The following is a 24,431-nucleotide window of genomic DNA, read 5'->3' as shown; positions in this document are numbered from 1 at the left end:
ACACAGCACTGCACCAGCTACCAAGAAAGAGAAAAATGACTGCTACTGCTGAACCCAGGACAAGTTAGTATATTGAAACTTGAACTTACAACAAGAATTAATTTGAACTGTAAAATTGATCTGGGGATCTTAATGCGGTTTGTCTGAATACAGCGATCTTGTTAAATGCAAGCATTTTTATTTGAGAATTTTACTGTCATGCTATTTGTGGTAGTTATATTCAACTTAAAAGCTATAGATTCTCTCACCTTATAGCTTCTTAGAGTATATCACTAATTTACAGATCCTTGAAGGTGTACAAGAAGGTTGCATATTGCTATTCATATAGCTTGTTTGTTCTTCATAAGGAAGTATGTGTTTTTGACACTGCTTACATTTTGTTTTCCTGTATTTGATAATAGTTCTTTTGGAAATCTTGGCCTCTTTTATATTTCAATACATATAATTAATTTTCATAATTTGGGTAAGAGCACGTTGGATTGCCTAAGGGATGCAGGAGAGAAACAAATACAAGTTACTGATTTATGGCTGTGTTGTCTACATTATGCTGAAAGCCAGATTAGTTAATTGTTCTGATTTGAAAATCTGTGTATATAGCAATTTAACTTTTTTGTTTATTGCCAAAGAGGTAAGGTATTAATTTAATAAATATCATTGGACTCAGGCATGTCTCAGACTCCTGAGAGAAATTATTTTCCCTCCTTAATAGCTTTTGGCTCACAGATTCACTCTTCTTGGATGACCTTGGTGATACATGCTGTTGTCATGACATACAGAAAGGGAGACTACATTATGTAACATTTCATTTTGGTCTCCAGATTATATAGAACTCCATAGTTTTAGAACAGTGCCATGTATTATGCTCAGAAGATGAGAGTAAACCAATTTAAAATTAATGCAGTATGTTTACTGAGGATAAAAGGAAGGGGAGTTGTGGTTTCAACTTCAGCACCCTGTAGAGCAAATTCAATTCAACAATGATATCATAAATGCCAAAATTGTTTTGGGAAGATCTGGGCCTAAAAGGAGATCTTACAAATAATAAGCTAGGAGCAAATGAAAAAACTATCTTTAGCTAGTTACACCTCAGAGATTTGAGCACCAAGCGCAAGTCCAAAAAAACCCTTAAAAAGAAACAACCCTAGATGAAAAAAGAATAAGACTTTTCAGGGGCTGAAATGTTAAGAAAATGGATTTTTTTTGTCATTGGGTGTTGGATTTTTTTTTTTATGCTGTTGTGTTTTGTTGTTGTTTTGTTGTTTTGGTGTGGGGGTTTTTTGTTTCGCTTTTGTTTTGTTTTTTTTTACTCAGGAACAGTCTCACACCTGATTAAAAAAAAAAAATCCGTGGCTTACAAATTAGGAATTTGTAACATTTCAATTTATATGTTTATTGCATAACCCAGAGAGAAGCCAAAGAGGCACTCAAATTATGGTATGTATGATACATTAGCATTGAAGTCCCTTGAAATTATTTTGACATATTGGGCAATAATGTCTTGTAAGCTCAGTGATTCAAAAATTAAATGGCGGGATAGCCAGTGTGAATTCAATGTACTCATTAGTACAACAGAAAGTAACAGTTTGTTTAGGGGTTTTACAGTCTTTTTTCTTTTTAGAAGTGTGGCAAGAGGATCAGGAAACAATATTTAAAATAGATTTCTGAACCGATCAGCTATAGAGAAAATTACTTCCATTCTTTAGCTGATAAATTGAATTGCCACATAATCTGTTGTTTCTGATAATATTTCATGAGGTAAAAATACCAATTTTGAGTCCCAGATTAGACAGTCCTGTGTGTTGCAGATGTGAAATACGTGTGTTGTTTCATTTCAGTAGGTATAGAATGAAACAAGTTCTTGAAAGTGAAAACAGATAGGAATCAGAAAGTGAAGCTTTCAGTATTATTTTTGCATTTTCTATATTAGACGGATCAATTCATCTTACTCTTCTAAAAGATTCTTACACTGTCAATGACATTTGGGTTTTATACATCCAAAGTTTGCAACTTTAATGAACAAACAATGCCTGACAGCTGGCCCTCTGTTAAAGCCTGGCTTTGTCTTGAGAAAGAGTGCTTGAAAGTGATTTATTGGCCAAAGTATTTTTCTACTAAATTGTGGCAATTAGAATAAATATGAATTGCCATTATGCCATACAATTTTGTTTTAGCCTTTTGAAAGCCATGTACAAGTGGGTATACAGAACAGCTGGATCAATGGCAGCTCTAGGACACTGGTCTGGTTACGATTCTTTATTACTTCTGAGTAGTGAAATGATTTCAGTAATTTGGAGACATTTTTGCAAGCCCTGACACTTAGTACTCCAGGAGAGAAGCAGAGTGCCTTATACTTGACCATTATGTTTTGCGTGTATCCTAGGTTAGTCAGCATCTGGACAAATGGAAGAGCTTGCTTCAGACAGGTCCAAACAGGTTGTAGGCAATGTGCCACCTATGGGAACCAAGAGCTTGAAACACTGCCAGAATAGATGCACACCTTTATGTGTACTTGTTGGAATGATTCTTAAAGGCAGCGTAGATCTGGCCAAAACGGCTATGGGAGAAGTTGCCAGGAACTCTGGGATTCGTCTTAATTTCCTTCAAGTCCATGCGTCTGCATCTACAGTCTTGTCCACCCTGTCCTTTTTCTTAAATGCAGGATGCCTGTAGTCATAAACACAAATACGTGTTCTCTGAACATTCTAAAATGAATGCCCAAAAATTCTAAATGAGCTAAAATATATGGTGATTTGTTAATTTGCTAAAGTGTCAGTTACTCACTGGGTTAATATTTGATTGCAGTTTTCACTGTTTCACCATTTAAAATAGTCATGAATTCAAGTTTCTCACCCAAATCACTGTTTCACAGGTTGGTTCTAATGCCACAACAGCATTCCCTGCTGATTTTTATTTATGCTTATTCAAAACAAACCTGTTTCTTTTTTTTTAATCTTAATAATCTAAAAATGATACTGCTACATTTCTTAATTTTCTGAATTTCTTCTGAATAAAAAAAAATAAGGTAACTTAAGGTTTTCAGGCAATAAAAGATGCCAAACACATATTTGTATTGAAAATTCCAATCTTTTTCTCAAAAAACCCGTTGCTGATTTTGGTACATAAGAGGAGGAGCCACACAGATCCGAAACTCAGCTGGGCAAGTTCATTGTCAGAAGTGGCAGAACAGTAGGCTTTGGGTTTTTTATGCTATAGTGATAAAACGAAAAAGATTGTTTAGAAAAATACTGCTGTTTTTTCTGTTCTGCTGTACTTGTTCCTGAAAGTTCAGAAGATTCAGACTCTACAACCTATCTTGTATTTAGAGTTTTCTATCAGAAATAATTCTTCATGTTAGGTAGCAGTAAAGGGTAGATGGTACAGATAGATCGTTGCTGTATACAGATACTGAAAGGATATTTTGTAGTAAGCAGAGACCATCAGAAATATCTTGTATAGCTATCCCTGTATGCACACAAGACTGCTCTGCCGGAATCAGCATAAAGAAACCTATGTCATCTCTACAGTTCTTCTTAGCTAGTTATACCCATCAGAATTGTGGTATAATACTTGAGCACAAAATAAACTCTGGTTAGTGAAATAATCTGAGATTTTTTTTTTTCAGTCAGCCACTGACAGACTGATGTGTGTTTCTGTATTGCTAATATCAGCAAAGCAAAGCCAGTGCTTTTTCTTCCACTTTTGGGGATGATATATTATATTGTGATCTAACCTACATCAAGGAACTGAACAAAAGACTTAAGAAAAGAGTTTAAGCTATTAGTAATATATCACTTGGTGGCTGGACTTCTCATTCAAGCAATCTAAAATTTAAAATTAGGTTAAGCTTTATTAATTCATTGTCATTGACACCACTATATGAATTACTTACATTTCCTCAAAATACACGATATTCTGCAGAACTTGGTTTTACTTTCAAACTCTTTGGAATGTTCCATTGTATTTTAATTCTGCTACAACACTTGAAGAAATTTTACCCCAAATTCAACCAGTCCTCTGACTTACAATTTTAGAGGAGCCTCCAGATACCAGGAATAACCAGTAATATGGTAGACTTTAATGACTCAAAATAAATCTGTATTAACAAAAGAGTGCTGGTAGACATATTATGTAATACATTACTGAGAAAAAGATATGAGACTTTAAAAGACAGAGCTACTACAGCTTTAAAAGGAGACTGTGGCATTTATAGAATCTTCTTACAAAGTTAAAGCAAAAGCTAAAACAGTTGATACAAGACAGTTGTGCAGAAGGTAAACTGCCTACATGGCTTAGATTTCAATCCTCTTCTCCTGTGGAAATAATCTCAAATTAATCTTCTTGCATTAATATTTAATCAAGTTTGTGTTAGACCCTGGCAACACTGGGAATAAATTTTTTGGAGTTATAGCTTGTTGCAACCTGGGAAATATATTTGTGTTTTGGATAGCATTTGAGATTTCGTACTGTGTTCTGTCTCACTTGCAGTGAACTTCATCTGGGGCATGACTTTGGTTTTTCACTTCTTTACCCTTACTTTATGATAACATTTCCTAAATCTTGACACTGAGGTGGCAGTAGAGGACTTTGATTTTAATGCTGAATGAACTAGTGAAAATCACCTTTGACAATGCATTGGTTTTTGGATAAGCAGAAGGAAACTTCCATGATCATGAAGAATGCATCTTGACAATTAAATCTCTTAGAAAGATCTCCATCCACCTAGTGGCAATTGTAGCTTAGTCACCCGGAAGAATGATTAATAGGGCAAAAATGGACAGAGCATTTTATGCATTTAGCCTTTTTTTAGAACCCCTGTGCAAAAGGTGCCAAGTTGCATAGTGCACATGCTTTCTTTAGAGTCAAAGTGGGAAGAAATTTCCTGGGAGTCTGGAACAAATTTGTGAACCTGCCCTTGAAATGTGTGGTGCAACCTTGAAGCTCAGTTTGTCAGGAGAAAAATGAGATAAAGAAATGAACTGCGGGACTCTGAGTGTTCCACAGGTCTTGGATTTTGGTCTTCTCCATTCTTGACTTCACATTGGCATAAAAGCCAGATGAACTAACTGCATCTATACCTCCTTGCTCACCCTTTAGTAGCAGGAAATCCAGATATCCAGGCCAGGGAAGAAATGGCAGCTTTTAATGATTCTTTGGAAAGGAGACAGGGTTTCTGAGGCCTGCCACGTAAATCAGCTGCCTTATTCTATACACATGACATAAAAAGGTTTTGTACTTCTAAAGGGGTGCTGAGACATGGCAAGATTAAAAGGTGTAACTCTATTCCTGACTGTTTGCTCAGAAATTAGCTGGGGCATTTAAAAGGAGCATCATATCAAAGCAACTGGAGATAGAGTTATGTGGGAGACCATCTTATTTTTATTATTTTTTTTTATTTATTTATTTTACTGCTGGGAATATTCTATTTGCGGAACCTTTTGTTGGCAGGGTCATGTTTTGAAAATACAGCTTTCCTGGCTTTGTAATGAGATATTCATTATCTTTTATCAATATAGCATATAAAAAGAAACAAATATAATGAAATTGAATACCTCCTTCTTGATTTTGTGTCAAAATAAAACTAGTATGGAACTCTGTCTCATATCACATAGGTTTTGACAATCTTCATTTCCCTCAGTATAAACTTTGACTAGTGTTCTTGTACTTCTGCTACAATGCATTTTGTATAATTTCTGAAATTTGAAAATATGGATGATAATGTGGGTTATGGTTATGTTTTCCCTTTCCTTTTGCATTCTCCCTTAAAATATTTGTCTGAGCTTTTTTCACAAGAAGGTACATGAATGCTTACTCAGGGTAGAAGTGCTCCCAGCTAGAATTCTTCTTTTTCCCTCAGAATGCTTGACACTTCAGAAGTGCTGACTTAGAAAGAGCACACTGTTAAAATAGTTTTATGATAGACCCTCAAAAGAGATGCTGATAGATGACTGGCATTCACAGCCTTTGGCTGATGTAGGACTATTCACTGATGGCCATGCAGGAAACAAATGACATGAAATTCAAGCACAGGATATTGGGAAATGAAATTGTGTTTTGTTATGGCTTTTTTTAATTGTGTTGGTTGAAAAAAAGAAAATACACTAGCTAAGATTAGCAAGATGAAGCAAAGCTAATTCTGGTGTGGTTTTCCTATGTCTGATATATAGTTCTACTTTTTTTTAGTAGTAGTATTATTTGTTTTGATTATAGATAGGTGAAAGTGTTGTATTTCATAATTGTTTGCACAGTTACTGAAGTCATGAGTAAGAGATAGGAAGGGAATTTTTTTTTCAATGTATCGCTGTCATATTGGAGCAGATTTATTGCCAGCCTACCAGAGGAAAGAAAATAATTTTCAAGATGTATGCATGAGTATGTGTGTTTTCATTCAAAGGTATCCTGATGCAAGGTGATCCATCCGTTATATTTATCATCTATATATAGAATGATATCTTCTGTTACTCACTTAAAATGTTATCACTTTGGGTAAGAGATTAATAAATTCAAAATATAAATATAACATTTTCAGAGAATTAAATGGAACAATTCAGATTTTCTTATGTAAAGGTTACAGGCTAGCAGAAATACAGCTAAAATTAACTGAAATTTGGTTTTAGGTTAACATTTAAGAAGATAATGTGTTCCTGTGTTCTTGAAATAATACACTTAGCCTTCCTCCCCTATCCCCATGGCACTGACATAGCACAACAGCAAAGATGATTAAAAGAAAAAAAGTGAAATACTGTACTTGTGTCAGTTAGCTAGGATTCTCTTTAAAGAGTTAAACATTGCAAACGTGGCAAAATGTGTCAAAAGAGTTGTTCCAAATAAATGTTTTGTAAATTTTTTTACATGAAAGAATATTTAACTGTAGAGTTAGAATCAGTTACTAGAAATTTGACTTTAAATGGCTTTCCATTTTATTACCTGACAATCTCACATACCCTGGGTGTTAAACATCTGCATTATCCCCATAGCAAAATGGATAAAGTAAAAGAAATGTACTCTTCAAGGGAGGAATTATCACACAACCAGTTACCAATTAAGAGGCAGTTACAAACATATTTGAGTCCAACAAGACTCAAGACTGAGTTTGAGTGATGGGACAGTTTGCCTTTCAAAGATTGTGTTGTAGTTTAGACAGCCCAAAAGTCTTTGCAGTTCACTGGTTAAAAATTATATTTGCACAAAATTGTATTTTATAGGGTCTATAAGGACTTAACAATAAATTTCACTCTGATATAAAGCCACAGAATTATCAGTGTCTTAAATTAATGTTGTATGTTGTTACCTGAAAGGAAACATTTTAATCAGTTCTTGCTGGTCTCTGCTACTTTGAATACTTGCTATTCGAAGTTGTTTTAAATCCTGAATGAATGTGACAAATGCGCAGTCACATTCTGAACAAAGAGAGGTTCTGATCTAGTTTCTCCCAGTTTGCCATACATCATTTGGACAGAAAAGATGTTAATATTGGAAGACTTACAGTGTGTTTTTAAGTTAGATTCTTTGGCAGAGAAGTACTTCTCTATTCTCAGACATAGCTTAAAAAGTCTCTGTTCTTTGCTATTACTAGTTGGTTTCCTTACCCTCTAGTGCAGGACTTCCCTCTCAGTTCTGTAAGTTCAGTGGGTTTAGTCAAGCTGTGTTTTAGAAAACAGTGAAATTATTCAAGAAAAAAATAAACTCTACTTTTTTATTATTATTGTTTTTTTCTTTGGTAAGCCAGATAATTTGAGTGATGGGATGAAGGTTTGAGGTGAAACCAATGTAAGCTTTTTCTTTGCAGAGAAGGAAAAGATAATGCAAAACTGCATCCTGAGGGAAGATAAATAAATATTCCTTTCGTTGTTGTTATCTTGGCTTGGAGAAGCTGAAAATGTAGTCTTACATCATTGAAAACAGTGCAGAGTTATTCAGTGTATGGTTTTTATTTTAGTTCCAAGTTCTGCAGCTGAATCAAAACCAATCAAACAAGCAAGCAAACAAACAAACAAACCCTCTGACACATTTTTAGTGGTTTTTTATTTTTAAGATTACCTTTAAGCTTCTAAGAACTACTTCAATCATTATTGTTATCTCTCTAGCACCTTTGTTTTATTATATTTTTTCTTTAAAATTCTTCAGACTTGTCATTTCCAGCAGTATTCTCTGTTAAAAAGTAACTGAGCTACTTCCCTACACCAAATATTCTGTGAAAGACTGTTACCAAGAGGAAAGAGGTTGTCTGAGGAGATATGGTCTAATTAGGTCTGAGAATGTAGATCAGCTGATATATTTGTTTGTTTAGTGTTAAAAGCAGCATAATAAAATTAAAACTGAATATATGACAAACGAATAAATTATTTTCATTGCCTTTTAGAAACATATGGGAAGATACATTGATTTAATTACAATACTAAGCGTAGGAATTTTATTTATTCTAGTACTTATTAAAATGTGAATCAATACACTGAACAATAGTGTTGCTTAGTTCAATATCAGCTAAGTTCTCATGACAAATTTTCTTGATTTTAATTGTAGGATTGAATTTACGGATAAAACGTTTAAAGTCACACTGATTTTTAATGAGTATAAAGCTCCAGAATCCTGAAAGAGCTGACAAGATTCAAGGAAGAAAGAAGTTATTTTAGTGCCCTGAAAAACTGTGTGAAAAAGTCCACTGTTAAATATTATATTTATTGTAATGTTGCATATACAGATTTTAGTGTGCATTTGGACAACTTTGGCATAATTTTCATATACTCAAACACTTTGACAGTTCTAAACAAAAGCTTTATCTTTTAGAGTAAGCATTCTCTGAAAAGCATGAACCAAGTCTAAATTTTGTTAATTAACTTTGCTCAAAATCCAGACCTCAAAACAAACCAGATTTTTTTCACTGTCCTCTAGGGTGAATATGGGGGGGGGGGGGAACACATTAAAGTCTAATGTTTCACTGCAAAAAACTAAGGTGCACTGGAAATATTTTACAGAGACTTCATTAAGGTTTTAGGAGAATATTAATAAGATCATAGTGGAAAATTGAATGTAACTGTACTGACAATTTCTGTAATATTCCAATAAAATTACCTGGAACTCTTTGGTCATTCCTTTATGTTTAGGAGAGCTTGACTAGTTGTCAGGAACACAGCATAAACCACATATTAAAGCAGCTATTATGACAAAAAAAAAAAAAAAAAGCAGAAGGAATTCTTAATTTGTAGGTATTTCTTGTGCAATTTTTTATGCGGAAGTATAAGAAGTAGAAGTACTCAAACCCTAATGCAAGCCTGAATGAGATCTTTTTGGCAGTTGAACATTGTTGCTAAGGAAATGCATCCATTTTTAATATTCCATAGTTGTCTATGATCTTGATTTTAAAAGAGATTAGTCTTTAGAACTTAACTGATTAATTCTGCAGATTGCACAAGTGATCCAGGTCCATGGCATTTCTCATGCTGTTTTAATCTAAATGTCATCTGTGAAAAACTGCAAAGTCACAGAACTGTATTTGTTGTAGTCTCTGTCAGTCGAGGAAAGTTTTCTCCAATATTTTAATACCTGCAGTGGAAGAGTATTTGTTATGGAACAGTTAGCCAGTTACTGAAACAGAAATAAATTCTGAACAGCTAGAGAGTAGAAAAGAAGGAAAAATTGCTAATTAGGTCCTTTGGAAAAGATCTGGGTGACAATTATCTACAACTGCAAAGTTGACACTAGTGATGTTCCTACTGGAAAATAGTATCCTTCCCTGAAGGGTCATGTGCTGTCTCTTTCCCTGAACCATAATCAAATGTACAGAATTTTATTTCCTTAATTCTGACCTTCAGAACAGATCTGGTGGCTTGTTTTAGTCTGTGATTGGCAAGTCTCCAAGCAAATTTTGTAACAGAAAGGCAGTTTATTGAACCACAAAGTCCTACAATAAATGTGGGGATGAATACTTCCTTTCTAGAGATGACAAATTTTAGAGGAACATGGAACAAATTCTGAACTCAGATATTGGCCAAGTTTGTGTCATACTAATGACAAAGCTCCTTATTAAATATTTTGCAAGGTTAAAGAATGTACAACAGCAAATTCTGAGGTGATAGCTTTTAAAGTTCACTTTCTGGCTGTTGGAATTCAAGATGAATGCATGATGTGTAGGGGATGTTTGTGTTTTTAATCTTGAAATACTCTCTTCTAACTGTTTTGTTCAGAATAATGTAGGAGGTTTTATTGATTTTTCATAACTTATGGTGATAAAAGGTATATTATTTATTAAAAAATAATAATTCAGACTAAGATCTTGCAGTGGCTCTGCCTGAAGACCTGGAAAGCAAGGCTATTCTGTCTTACTTATTAGCTGTTCATATACCTATTCAAAAATTGAGGAAACTGTACCAGCCAAATAGGTATAAGGCATCTTAATTCCTTGTTATGTGAGTGGTCTTTGTTAATAGGCAATTTTGTTGTTTCACAGTGTAAGATAACCTCTCTCAAGTGGGAAGAATAGTTAACCAGCAGATGTTGTTTCCCTTAAAAAAATTCAGAACAGCCCTTGTAATAGAATCAGGAATGGTGTGTAGCAGAGAGAGATGGAGAAAGGAGAGATTTACAGGTGCAATATCACCTAGGCAAGTGTAATGACTAGGAAGAGAAAAGTAGAAGAAACAATGAGACTGATCCTTTCTTATGAGAGAAATACTCTGAGTCCTGAAAAGAAGACTGGGACTGACTGCACAGAATATGGAAAGGTGTAACTCATGCTTCCATAATTAGAAGAGGTAAAAACTAGCTTCTCCTTCTCTCTTAAAGCCAGAGTATGCGGAAAGTTACCTGACTTTGCTAGCCAAAAGTAAATTTTCTCAGTAGCAGCACAAATGTTACTTGCATGAAAGGAATGCTGAAAAGACATTTTTAGACTGAATGCCCGTGCTTAGCAGCTGATAAAATACATGCTGAGACTTTTGCGGTAAGTGTTGAAGTCCTCAGCCCTGGGCTATCATGATCAAGATGTTTTATGAAAATTTAAAGTGTACTCTTCATAATCAGTGGATTATCTGTAATTCCTGTAATTGCCATTCTTATTCTGATTCCTTTTGCTGCCTTGATCAAAGCCTCATTATACCTCATGCTAAACGTCCATGGAGTTAATTAATAGTGCTTGCATCAAGCAAGTGCAGTAGTGAAGCCTGAAATTGATATAATAAGGAATGGGTGCATGCAGGGGAAGGCTCAGTAAAATAACAATAATAATAACCCTTGTCTTCGGTAGGGTGTTTCAAAGTTCATTTGAGCTTATGTGTGCTTCTGATTATTTAATACAGGAACAGCAAGAGAGAACTAGTAACGTAGAAAGCATTGCCAAGGTAATTAGGATCTTCTTGAAGGAAGGCTTCTCAGGAAATATCAACATTGTTGAAACTAAAATAGCAACATTTTCTACATTTGTCCTAATTAAAATTTTCTGGGGGCTTTTCAGCTCAGTAATAGACAATTTTACTTGCTGTGTCACAAGCTTAATGACTAAGGTGTGAGCTTTGAGTGCTTAACAAACTTCCTGCAAGTACATTTCTGCTGTTGTTTTATTTTTAGTTGGGATGTTTATATCTAAGTCCATTTAAAAAATTGTTTGATGCTTAAATTAATTCCACAAAAGTCACATCTTTTGTCTGTTATTTAAAGATCTACTTTTGCTTTATCACTGAGCGTTTTTATGCATGACTGAATTCTGCCTTAATAAAAATTTCATGGTGCATTATACAAGGAATTAGAACGAAGACGTTATTTCTATCTGGAGGTTATAGCCATGATCTCTGTGCAGCTTTACCTATTCATGTGGCTCTCCAGAGTGCTGTGTTTAAGTCTCTTTGGCTACACCTATATTACTTTGGTAGGTATAACCGTATTTGGGTTCAGATTTGCTGTCATGAACCTGAATGATATCTGTGATTGCCTTTAGCATATAGAAAGTCTGACATGGAAACACAGCATAGATTGAGAACTGGGATTCCATCCTTTGATGAACAAGAGATATCTAGAAAGTATGTTTCTTGAAACCTCATCTATAAACACAAGTATGATATTTCTTTTAGTATCAGCTAGAGTGTATTTTTATTTCTTTGTCAAACTATTTGCTTGTGCTTTGTTTACCTATATTCCAAAGCTTTTCATTTCTTATGTGAGTCAATTAAGTGAGATATATTTCCCTTCTTGATTTGGAAAAATAGTTTGCTACTCACTGAAAATATGGCTCTACATCAATATTTCTGTTATTTTCACCAAATCAGTTTTGACATTAAGTCAAATCTGCTACTCACTTTACTAGTGTTATGTAAAAATGTTGATTATATTTTTCTCCTGCTTGCACTGATGATAATTATCACAGAATATTATATGTAAGTTACGTTACCTATAAATCAGTCTTGCTGTGGATAAATGCATTGACCTGACTACTTTTCCAAACCTCAGTAATATGTAAAACTGGTGTGAAAAAAACACAACTGATTTTCAATAATATTGGTCAGACTTTAAGATATCTGGAATGTTTCCTTGAAGCAGAAGTTCAAAGTTTATTGTGATTTCGCAATCAGCTTCCTGATTCTAAATGTAATTCAGTTGTGACTCTCAGGTTAGAAAGGACAATTGGTCAGGAGCAAAGAACGCTAAATTAAAATATATTTTGGGAATGCAGGAATATGGAAAATAGGTAAAGTATCAAATTTAATTGGATTTCTATGTATATTAAATCTTCTCATCTTGGAATTGTCCAGGAATAACTTCAACTATAAATTATTCACTTCTCCCTATATGAAGTATCCCTATGTTGAGGACCCTACTGTCCTGACACCTTGGGAAGATTCTTGGAAGTATTCTTGGAAATAGTATTTTGGGAATATTCTGATGAAGAATATTTTTCTTTAATTTGTATTTGACAGACCCAAGCTCTTACAGGCTTCCGACAATTTTAACAGAGAGTTCAATCTTTCTAAGTACTCATCAACTGTTGGCATTTGAAGGTCTGTTTTTTCCAAATCAAGTTCCATCATGTTTGTTTAGTGCTAATTATAAAGTTAATGATAGAAAGTTTGGCTCTGAGACTGCCAGCCTTATGGATGTGAAGGTTTTTTTTTAGTCCCTGGAGCTTTGGAAATACATGGTCATTCTGAGTCACTAGTTTGTCAAAAGATTCCTGTAAGGAAATGTTCTGCCATAACTATACTAGTTGCCCATACTCCCTACTTACTGTATTTTTTATTTTTTTTTACATCTATGTGACACTGTGTAGAGGTCGAGAAACCTGATGTGTTGTACACAGGAATCATAAGAGATCTGGTGCTTTCACTATAAACTATGGTATACATATTGTTACTATTTGTAAGAGTGTCAAAGTGGGTGGTAGTATCATAATTAGCTGTGTTCTGAGCATAAGTCTGAGATTATATTTAATTATACAATGTACCATGTTACCTAGAGTAAGCTAATGTTGTATTAAACTAACTGGAATTAAATTGCTCCATTTAAGTTCTTTCTAATTTAAAGGATGAATTTTGGAAATACTCTTCAAAATTGAGCTAATTAGCTGGGATTGCCTGTTTAAGAAGTGTACAAAAAATATCATGAAATTTGTCCAAAATATGTTAAAAATAATTGAACCATCTCTAAAACATTAGAGTTTTGCTATGATTGCTCATGCAGAATATTTTATAGTCAAATTACTTTATAAAGCACTTTATCAGTCTTTTATATGCTTACAGTAAGGTGCTCATATAATTCTAAAAATAAAATTGATCATTAGTACTGCACTGTGATTCTTACTCAGAAAAAAAAAACAAAACCCTAAAACCAAATGAAAAATCCACAACTTTTTTTTCCACCAAAACTTCCTTTGTAATTATAACTGTATTTACATTCAAGAAAGCTTTTTGAAAATATCTCTGAAATTCTTTGGTTTATTTTTCCTTTTATGAATCCAAGCTGCAAACCTGTTTCAGATAAGACGTGACTATAGAATCACAGAATCATAGAATAGTTAGGGTTGGAAAAGACCTTAAGATCATCTAGTTCCAACCCCCCTGCCATGGGCAGGGACATCTCACACTAAACTATGTCACCCAAGGCTCTGTCCAACATGGCTTTGAACACCACTAGGGACGGAGCATTCTCAGCTTCCTTGGGCACCCCATTCCAGTGCCTCACAACCCTTACAGTAAAGAACTTCTTCATTATATCCAATCTAAACTTCCCCTGTTTAAGTTTTAACCCGTTACCCCTTATGCTACCACTGCAGTCCCTAATGAATAGTCCCTCCCCAGCATATTTATAGGCCCCCTTCAGATACTGGAAGGCTGCTATGAGGTTTAAACGTACTATAGTAACATCATGTTCATCTGGTTTATCTTTAATACACTATTGAAAATCCTGAAGTTGTAATATTTTGGGGCTTGAAACCTGAATCATCTCATAGAGTTTCATGAGATTCTGCTAGCATCTTAGGTCCTCATATCTATCAGGGAGTAGCAAGGGCTGGCTGCTCCCTAAGGGGTAAGGAGAGGTCAAAGAAACCACCCTGCCAGGAGGGGTTCAAGTGGAGCTGGACTGAAATGCCCCTCCCCCAGTGATGGGGGAAGTGCCAGGGAAGTTGGGCAGGGCCAGTAAGGGCTGATAATGCCCTCATAGCTCTATGAGTATCCCCTTACAATACTTTAATTGCTAGCATTTTGTTATTAGTAAAAGCTCTATGTATTCTGACTATGTTGATTTTTGTTATATACAGTATAATATTTGAAATGGTATTACAAATTATTTACTACCTCTTTTCTGAAGACCACATTTACATAGCAATGCAGGAATAGAAAGTTTAAGTGGTCTGTTAATGAGAAGGTGTGTATATATAGTCTGCTATTCTTCATATAAAATCACATCTGCTAAGAAATAATTAAGGAATTAGTAACATCAAAGATATTTCTGTGTCAATGTGTCATGCATCAGATATAAAGAGTTATACTTCAGTACAGAATTTAAATCAGGAGAAATGATATTTGAAGTGAAAACTTCTTACTCTGTTACATATGGTTCATTAAGGATGAGGAAAAAACACAGAAAGTAGCGTCCCTCAAGTAGTCTTGCCACAGATGATTCCTTTTAAAAGTTTTAGCTTTTTAAAAAATAGACCTTTTCAAGACATTGTTCAGAATTTTATTTGCACACCTGAAAAATGTTTCCTATTAAAATGAGTTCAGTAATCATTTCCAGAAAAAAAAAATTAATTTCACTATCTGAAATTCTTTGTTCTTTTGGGGTTTTTGCATGTGTTTGCAAAGCAAGCTTTGCATTGTCCTGTAAATGGGCAATACAGCTGAGAAAAGAAGCTGTCTGCTAAGGAACTAGTTGCCATTAGTGTGTGTGAAGAATACTCACAAAATCTTCACATAAACAATATGACGTGTTCCACATTTTTCACTGGCTTTGCAATAGACATTAAACTATTCCTGAAAATGCTTAACAAATACAGGTAATCTGAGAGCAAATTTATACAGCACACTAACGGCTGTGCTTAATTCATCACACGTTCTTGCAGTTCAAGTTAGAATTACAAAGAGTGGGAAAGAAGCCATGGTTGTTTGAATGCTAATGCAAAATGAGGAAACAGGAGCAATATCTGAATTTCCATGAGAGAGGGAGGGAGGAAAGAAGTCAGCTTTCCAGTTGCAGTTGGATTTTAGGGACTACTTTGCTCCAAGACCAAATAATACTCATAATCTGAAAGTGGTCTAAGTTTTCTGTACTTCAGGAAACTCCCTGTTCAAGTGTCCCATACTGCAAGTTTAGACAGCAAGAACAGCTTCTGAACTCACAGGACTGGGGCTGCAAGAATGACATGGCATATTCCAGGGGTAGAAAGTTGGAATGGGCAGGATAGATCTGCCTTTTTAGCTCTTTTTCTCATGCATTCAAGTTAACTCTGCATCAAGAACTGATAATAGGTGAAGAACTTCTTCAGGGATGTTCCTTCGAGTTGCTCATGCTAATGCTAACACTGCATGTATACAATTATATTCTAAATATGAAGCATGTCTGTTCCTGATACTGATAATGCTGAGCTATAGATATACATGGAACTCATTTTATAGCATTACATTATCTAATTACATGTAAAGGAAAAACATCAGTACATTACTTTATTGCGTGTAATGGAAAAATGGTCTTTATGCTCACCTCTAAATGGAAAATCTGATATACAGCTGTATAATGCCAGGAACAACAGTAAGAGATCTTTGCTCATTTTTTAATGTGTGGCTTTTTGTCAGGTATATAACTTAAAGCCTTTTTCGTTAAGTATATATACAGAAATTATCCTAACTAGTTGTCCTGGTTTCGGCTGGAACAGAGTGGTACATAGTACTAGCTGGGTTTAAACCACAACACTAATATACCAGTCTGGGGCTTTTTTTATACTTAATCAGCTATTGGGTGATGTCAGCCTAGAAAATTATATCAAGAAAATAACTGTTCTTGTTCCTAGGCTTGTCTGACTTCAGAACAAATGTTACTTATTTACAAATACTTCCAGTATTTGAAGAGCTTAATAATCCCCCCTTTTTTTTCAGGAAAACTGTGTGATAACACATTTCTGTCTCCCTTCTGATATTGTTATATCAAGTACTTTGTGGATTATCAAGTCTATTAAATTGCATGCTGAAGTTTTACATCAGAAAGAGTAGCAGATATGGTGATGCAGAGAGAAAATTATCCAATGTTTTTATACCACAGATATATTTGTGTCCATATGACTGATGTTTATCTCAGTTTTATACTCATCTTACAGATCTTTAATTCCTCTGATTCCAGCTAAGTATCCCCTGAGTTACTAGCTCCTCTGAGCAGACTACCTTTGAATATCTTGAACCTGTCCTTAGGCACTTCCTGTGGAAAACAGAAGTGCAGGTAAACTCTGTAGATAAAATGCTGGGCTGCTTAAATTGTTGGAGTTCTGCCGCTGGGTTTTTTTTTCTTCCAGAATTTAAGGTTGCAGCTTTATATTTGACATCTAGAAACTAAGGAATATAGATTTAAGTTCTTAACTTCCTCATCCCTCTTTTTATCTTTAAATAAGACAAAGGAGAAGAAAGAAGGCTTGGCTCACCTAGTTTTTCATTATCCCATATCTGAGAATTTGATATCCAAGTTCTTTATTTACAATTAGAACCTGAGCACAAGAAACCTGAGAGACAGGTTTTAGCCTGAGAATCTTGTTAAGTATTTTCCTAAGGTGAAAGGAAAGAAACATTCAGATTAGACTATGGATAGTGCTTGGAAGTGTAAATTGCCAGTTAGCTGAGCTGGCAAAAATAGGCATAGGAGTACCCTCCCTTGCTAAGGGTGAGATTAATCCGAGAAGACTCTTAGCGGAATACTGGCTAAGCAAAAGGGAAAACAGCTCCTTAAATATATATTTCAGCTATACAGCTCTCTTATCAGGACAACCTTCTTTCCCAGAGCAGCAGTTGCCTGGACTAATGATCTTCAAAAGACCATAAGGAAAGTGAAAATCAAATCAAGTGTTGAGAAAAAGGTCCTTAGCAGCTGCTTTTGTTGCCAGAAGCTCCCTTGATTGCATCACATGTTTAACTCAAACCAGTCACACTGAACAGTGTCTCACTGATAATTACAGCTTCTTATATAGGAAGATGAACAAGTGATTTTCATCTGCCAGATTCCATGATGCAGAGCTAATTGTCAGGATGTTAGAGAGGTCATAGCATGGTCCAGCGAGAGATGAAACACACCTGAACTCTTAGAAATTAGCTCAGAATAATTTCAGACTTCCCAGGGAACTGATTGTCATTTAAAGTTAATAATCATAGTGAAAACAACTGGGAAGAGTGTTTCTGGCAGAGGCAAGGCCTGGATTCAAAGGAATGGATTTTAACGTGTAGAAAAATTAAGTGCAACGCTAATGAATCATTCAGGTAAAAATAAATATTTATGTATGGCTTCTTAACTCCTTTCTTATCTTGTAAAACTTTCAAGAACAGGAAGAACCAATATGCTCACATACAAACACAAAGTAGCCTATCTAACCTAATATGCTCAGTGCAGGAATGCCCAGGGAAGAATTTAAGATGAGTATATAATGATTTTCAGATTCTTTTTTTTTCCCAGCCCTTAGTCATTCCTAGCTAAGGCACTTTCCCAACTGTTTTTGTCAGGTGTTTTACCTATGCTTAGTTGCCAGAAGCATTAATATACCTAAGGTCTCACTGCAAGCTTCAGGGGAAGTACAGTGTGGTATAAGGTGATTCCATGGAGGAAAGTGCCTCTGCAGCAGCAGCAGCAACCACCAAATTTTCCCTCTTCTCATGCACTCATCACCTTCCAATGACAGCATGATAAGTAAGCTCTTTTTTTTTAGGCTGGGTTTCTCATGGCTATCTGTTGAAGCTTTTTCCCCTGCATCTGTACTTCCCTTGGAGGGGTGGATCTGGCTTCTCATTCTTCAGGAAGCAAAATTCAGTTCTGTCTTCATTTCTCAGATTCCTTAAGCTGGCTATGAACACAGGATATGCTTACGCATATATATGTAAACATTCCTAGAATGCTTATAGTAGGATGCTGATAGCAATGTAGTCATGCTGCAAATGACTCCAAAAATGTTAAGACTGTACTTAACATCATACCATGCTTGTCTTTGTTCTGCATCAGTTTGATCACTGATGAACCTAGGACAATCACTAGTAGCACCTGTCAGGTACTACTGGTGGGGGGGTCAGGGTTGTTTGTAATATGACCTCACCTCCCAGTGCTCTCTTCCTTTGCTTTTTCAAGAATAGTAATACCTCTTACCTTCAAAGAAATGCATGGCTGTCTTTGTAAGGTTTTAGTAAGTGCAATCCTAATACTGTAGGTTGCGCAGGTTAATAGACTAATGTAATATAGTGTTGGTTAAGTAATTAGGAAAATGTATGTTAGCTATGTGGAAAAGGCTAACAAACCAGGTGTGTATTAAAGTTTTTGAATTTGCAACTTTGTACTATCCTGAGGAAATAAAGTATGTTTTGTATAAATTAAGTTCAGCTCTGATTTCTAAATCAGGGATTCCATGAACAAAGGTTTTAAGCTTGAGACAGCAATCTTGTTATTCTTTTACATAAAAATTTGACTTGTAAAATAGTTTGTGAAATCATTAAAGAGGCTGTTATGTTTGACAGAACTCCCCTCTCAGGATGCATGTTTATGTTTAGTTCTAACTTAATTCTACCTCAGTTTTTTGTTCTCTCATTTATTGTCTTATACATGTTTCCCAGGATAGCCCACTGGTCTTACAGTCTGACAGAAATGTAACAGTGAACGCAAGAAATCACATGGGACAGTTAACTGGACAACTGACAGTAGGTGAGTGTTCTTTATTGACTGTTATGTACATCAGTTTAGCTTTATGAATAGGTTTCATTAGTTAAAATTTAGGATAAATTGTTGCTGAATAGTCAGAAAAAAATTCATCACCATAGTCAAACAAAAAAAAACCAATGTGTACAACAGATTAGAAGAGCATGATTCAGTATTAGCTGAGTGCAGGGAAAGTAGAAACTGCTCCAAATATTTAAAACAGTTTAATGGAAAATTATAATTTTTGAGGCAGCTGTAACAAAACAAACTAAAAAAAAAAATCAGCAAAAAATATTTCAGTAACAGTTTTGGTGAGGATAATAATTACCATATTCTCACAAGTTCTGTCAGTCTTCCATTGCTTCAGTGGGAATTGGTTTGCTCCCATTAGTCTTGCAGTGCAGCTGCATCAGCATATATTGAAAACAGTTGGAGTAGCAGAATGTAAAAAAAAAAAAACCCAAACCAAAACAAAAATCCAACTGCTTTCCTAGTCATTATGAAATTCTGGTGGAAAATGATCATACTGCCAGTCCTTGGATAAAATCGTGGCTGATATTTTGCAAAACATAAAATACAGCAGATCAGAGTTCCAAATGAAATAGAAATAAAAAATCCTGTACTTATCTGTTGTGCTTTTCACGAGTTTTCTCCTTTAAGTTTACCATGTTATGCTGCCTTTTTAGAACAAATTGTACTTACTGTATTAATACATATGAAGTAATATTTTTTATATTTTCAGTACTAGGATAGTACTGAAGATATTCATTGCTTTTTAAGAATATTGGCCAGAAATTCAGTACAAAGCAACGTTCTAGATATGTTAGAAAACAATATACGTTGACTGGGAATAAGATGAAAAATAATACAAACAGGTATGTCTAAGATACCAACATCTGTATAAATTTGAGGAGAAAACCCTTAGACTCTGCATCTTTTTTTGTTGGGTTTTTTTTTTTTCCACTTCTGGGTTAAGCTGTGTTTTACCTACTCTTGTGCCAAGGCTATGCTCATGAGTAGTGTTAAATTAATGCTAGTTGTAATCTTCACCAAGCTTTCATACTAGCTGGAGATACCTGCTTCAAGTTGTAAAAAATCTTTGGCAAGTGCATACAGTGACACACCATCTGCACTGATTTCCCTGAATGACCACATCAAATGAGTGTGCAAAGGTAACCAGACTTACTAGCAGATACAGATAGATGAGGAAAATTAAGCTAACACCTGTTCTAGCCATATTGTACTTGCCCAGTGTGTTTATGGAACACAGTTCTGTCTCATCCAATAGCTCTATTATTAAAACCTTCCACTTTGGTTAGTAATTGCAAAAAGTTGAGGTGTCTATGGCAGACATTCACATTGACTAAAATAGACATGGTGTTTTGATTGCTGACACCATTTCTGCTGAGTGAATCCAGCACCGAAAATGTATGTGAGTATATTGAGATTGACTTACTTAAAGGCATCACACTAGAGGTTAATATTCTAAAAACATAAAAGGCCTGAAGAAAACATGTGTTCTTATGTTATCATCATTAGGGTGAACATCTATAAGCTTCTTGGTGTGCAGCTGGTGCAGAGTGTCTGGAGAGTGCAAGTTTGCTAGATTGCAATATTGTATTTACATTATTGCTTATTCTTTATCCTCTTATTTTTCAGGCTGTATTGCCTTTATTCTTTCTTATATTAATAGAAAAATCTTCTTTTTATAAATTCCTCATACAGCACTGAATGCCTATTAAAATATTCCTTGTTACTGATTAATTTAATATTTCTTACTATAGGTACTTGTAACTACCAGTGCCATCAGTATAAATCTGAACTATTGGAAATCAAGGATATTAACAGGCTCTTGAAATTCAGAATGTAGTATTCCTGCTTTCCCTTATAAAAAAAGTTTATTGTGTAAGGTAGAGCACTGAAAGGCAGATTTTTGCCTTGCTAAAAACATGGAAATCTCTGCTGAGAGAAGGGGTGGGGGCTTTTCTATACCACGTTTGTTGACATCAGAAAATGTTTTTTTCCTGTTGCAAATATGGTCTGGAAAGTCCCAGACTTGATAAAAAATGCTCTTTGTCGCTCCACTAGTGCTGCATGCTGAAGCAGTTATGTGTGTCTGCTGAGTGAAAGGGATGAAAATAAATAGTGGAGGAAGCAGTGAGAAGAAATTTTTAATCTTCAAAAAAAAAAGAAAGGAAATTATAATGTCTAGTTAACAACTTTGAAATGTTCTTCTGTATTAGCTTCTTTAAAAAGCTGAATAATTAAGAATCCCAAAACAAATCCAAAAAAACCCAAAACCCAACACTACAAATTTATATGCATGGCAGCGAGATTCTGAAAAGAAAGAAGGATGATTGTACATTTAGATGGATGATTGTACATTTAGATGGATGACAGTACACTTCCTATGCATGTAATACCATTGGCATTTTATCTGTATTTCACAGGACATGCATGGTGGTACAAGGCAATAAATAGGCTGGTCTCTTTGTTGTTTAAATTGCTGTTGATGTCAAATTTTATGTCAACTAAAATTTCTTTTTTTGGTGTTTGGAATTGTGCCATGCATGACTAAGACAGTCTTAAAGAGGATCTGATTAAAACTTTAACTGCAAAATAATGTAAAGAATTAGGTGTGGGGCTGTGAGAAGGATGGCTGAATGATCACCAAGGGAGATGGAAAAACTCTAGTGCACTCTTGATAACAGGTATTCAATTCTGTGAGTTATCGTGCGAGTTATTTCTGTAAAGTACATCATTAAGACATCTTGAAACACATCATAATCTAGGAGGAGTGAAGAAAAAATATGGTAAAAAAAAAAAGAAAAAAAGCTTAGACGACTTCAGTGGTTACATGTTTAAATGGTATAAAATAAAATTATGGCTCCAGGTCTTACAAAACCAAGGTTGCATTCATTACCATAGTACAGTGTGTTTATACTGACACTAAAAATTGTACCGAGAGAAAGTCACAGGTGTAGCAATTCTGTCTGTTGAGATCTACACCAACTGGGCTAAAGTGCTGGTTTGTGCTCTGGTCTATTCATAACATATGGTCAGGAAACTGCCAGATTTGTAACTGGATCTCCAAAAGGACTACATAGCCTTCAGTTTTTAGACATGCCGTTTCAGACCAACAAAGCAGATGTTAGGGTGGTGAGGCACTGGAATGGGTTGCTCAGGGAGATTGTGAATGCTCCATCCCTGGCAATGTTCAAGGCCAGGTTGGACAAAGCCTTGGGTGGCATGGTTTAGTGTGAGGTCTCCCTGCCCATGGCAGGGGGGTTGGAACTAGATGACCTTAAGGTCCTTTCCAACCCTAAGTATTCTATGATTCTATGAATAGCTTAAGCTCTTCTCATGGGTCACTTCATCATTAGTAAGGCTCTTCTCATTGTAACCTGTAATTTCTATGCTAAATTACTCTCTTTGCTTATATTTTTTTACAGATTTTTTTGCATCTTAAATGGAAATTTTTGTTGAAAATTACTCTGTTGTCTATTATTTTCCTTGGTTTAAGTTAGTTACTAATCAGTCCAGAGAATATTTAGATAACTCTCACAGAAAAATATTGTACCTCTGAGTATACAAATTTTATAGTATTATGTTTCTTACCAAAGTTTTATAGTAAGCTAGACACTTTCCAAATATAGGAATATAAACAATTTATATAGGAGGTGAAAATACAGCTCATATGCCAGTCTGTGCTGCAGATCCATTATCAGATATTTTAAATGACAGTAATGTGAGGTAACTTGCCCTTTCTTAGTACAGGTTAGCTACCTTGTACTTATCTGCACAGTTAAAGGATGTCTTTCAGCTTCAGGAGCACTGCAGAAGGTACAACAGAGTGGTGCCTGACAGGCCATATGGCTTTACGTCTCCTCCTGGCAAAGTACATGAGACGAGCCAAGAGGCAGTCAGAAAGCGTGCCATGTTGCTCATAACAGCTGAAATGTCCAGCTGGAATCTGAGTCTCATCCGTTCTCATAATTTACAGTGCAATGTGACGTTGCCTCTGTTTATGTCTATCTAGTCTCTAGAAAAATCTTTTTACAAACCATCTGTGCTATAACAGGTTTTGTAATAGGAGCTCACACAAAATATACTGATAGACTCCTAATGACTTTGTCTCAACTATCATGAGAATCTACTCACATTAAGTAATTATATCGAAGTATGGTATTAGGAAAATGTAAAGCCCTGAGAAAGAGTCAAAACTTCAACCTCTTTGCCAGCACTTTGAGGGGCCTGCCAAAGGAGCCTTTTAGAAATTATCATGTTAATTTATTTGAAATTCATCCATGTTTCTCCTGCATTTCTCATCTTCCAGTCATAGAAAGCCTTTCGACTTGATCGCTTTGATTCAGCATCAGAAGCAGTAGTAGTTAATGGACTAGTAAAACAGTTGCAAACAACTCTTGTAGTTTTTACTTCTGTTTGTCTTGCAAGTTGCATCATTCTCTGTGTTAATCTGCATATGTATATTTGGCATTCAGCAGTGGGGAAATTTTTCTCTTGTGATTAGGTCTTTAATTAGCTGGACTCAATACTTCTTTATACATCCATTACATAATTAACTCATAAAATTATTAACCATACCTGGTGTCACCAGTCATTTACAGTTCACTTGTGCTTGGGTAACAAGATCCCTTTGAAAGAGAGAGGTACTTTACACAGTACTTCAGATGCGTTTAGTCATTTAGGTACATTTTCAATTTTTAAGCAGTATCTTTCATATCTTTATGATAATTTCTATGTTACGTGCAGACATAACACTACATACACCACTGTTTAATATTTTATGTACTCTATGGTGTAAAACACATCTTACATCTCCTTTATGAATTGCCTCAAGAAAACTGTGCTACAAAAATAGAGTAGGAAGCTATTCCCCTGTCACTATTTAGGACCAGTGGGTAATTCTTTGTGTAGGTATGGCCATTATTTAACCTGAAATCTCTTTCCTGAAATACAAGAGCATATAGTGTCAGTTGATATGTCAAGAATTAAAAATTCCCCCATGAATAAATACAAATGCAAGCAGAAGTAGGACAATGTTTAAATTCTGTACA

At 35.1% G+C, this 24,431-nt stretch overlaps 1 protein-coding gene across 2 annotated transcripts in view; it reads left to right on the top strand.

Moving 5' to 3' along the window:
* Window positions 1–24,431, top strand: part of SGCZ (sarcoglycan zeta) — a 453,681-nt gene that overhangs the window by 363,337 nt on the left and 65,913 nt on the right. For both annotated transcript variants that reach the window (XM_061370848.1, XM_061370857.1), the window contains exon 4: window positions 19,272–19,359. In XM_061370848.1, the coding sequence (XP_061226832.1) occupies window positions 19,272–19,359 (88 nt within the window). The remainder of the gene's footprint in view (window positions 1–19,271; window positions 19,360–24,431) is intronic.

This window comes from Neopsephotus bourkii, unplaced genomic scaffold (assembly GCF_033783945.1).
Source record: "Neopsephotus bourkii isolate Nb327-2 ecotype Australia unplaced genomic scaffold, CSIRO-AGI_Nbou_v1 NB_168, whole genome shotgun sequence".
In the NCBI taxonomy this organism is placed as follows: Eukaryota; Metazoa; Chordata; class Aves; order Psittaciformes; family Psittacidae; genus Neopsephotus; species Neopsephotus bourkii.
The sequence above is the reverse complement of the archived record's forward strand: the minus strand, read 5'-3'. Positions and strand labels throughout refer to the sequence as shown.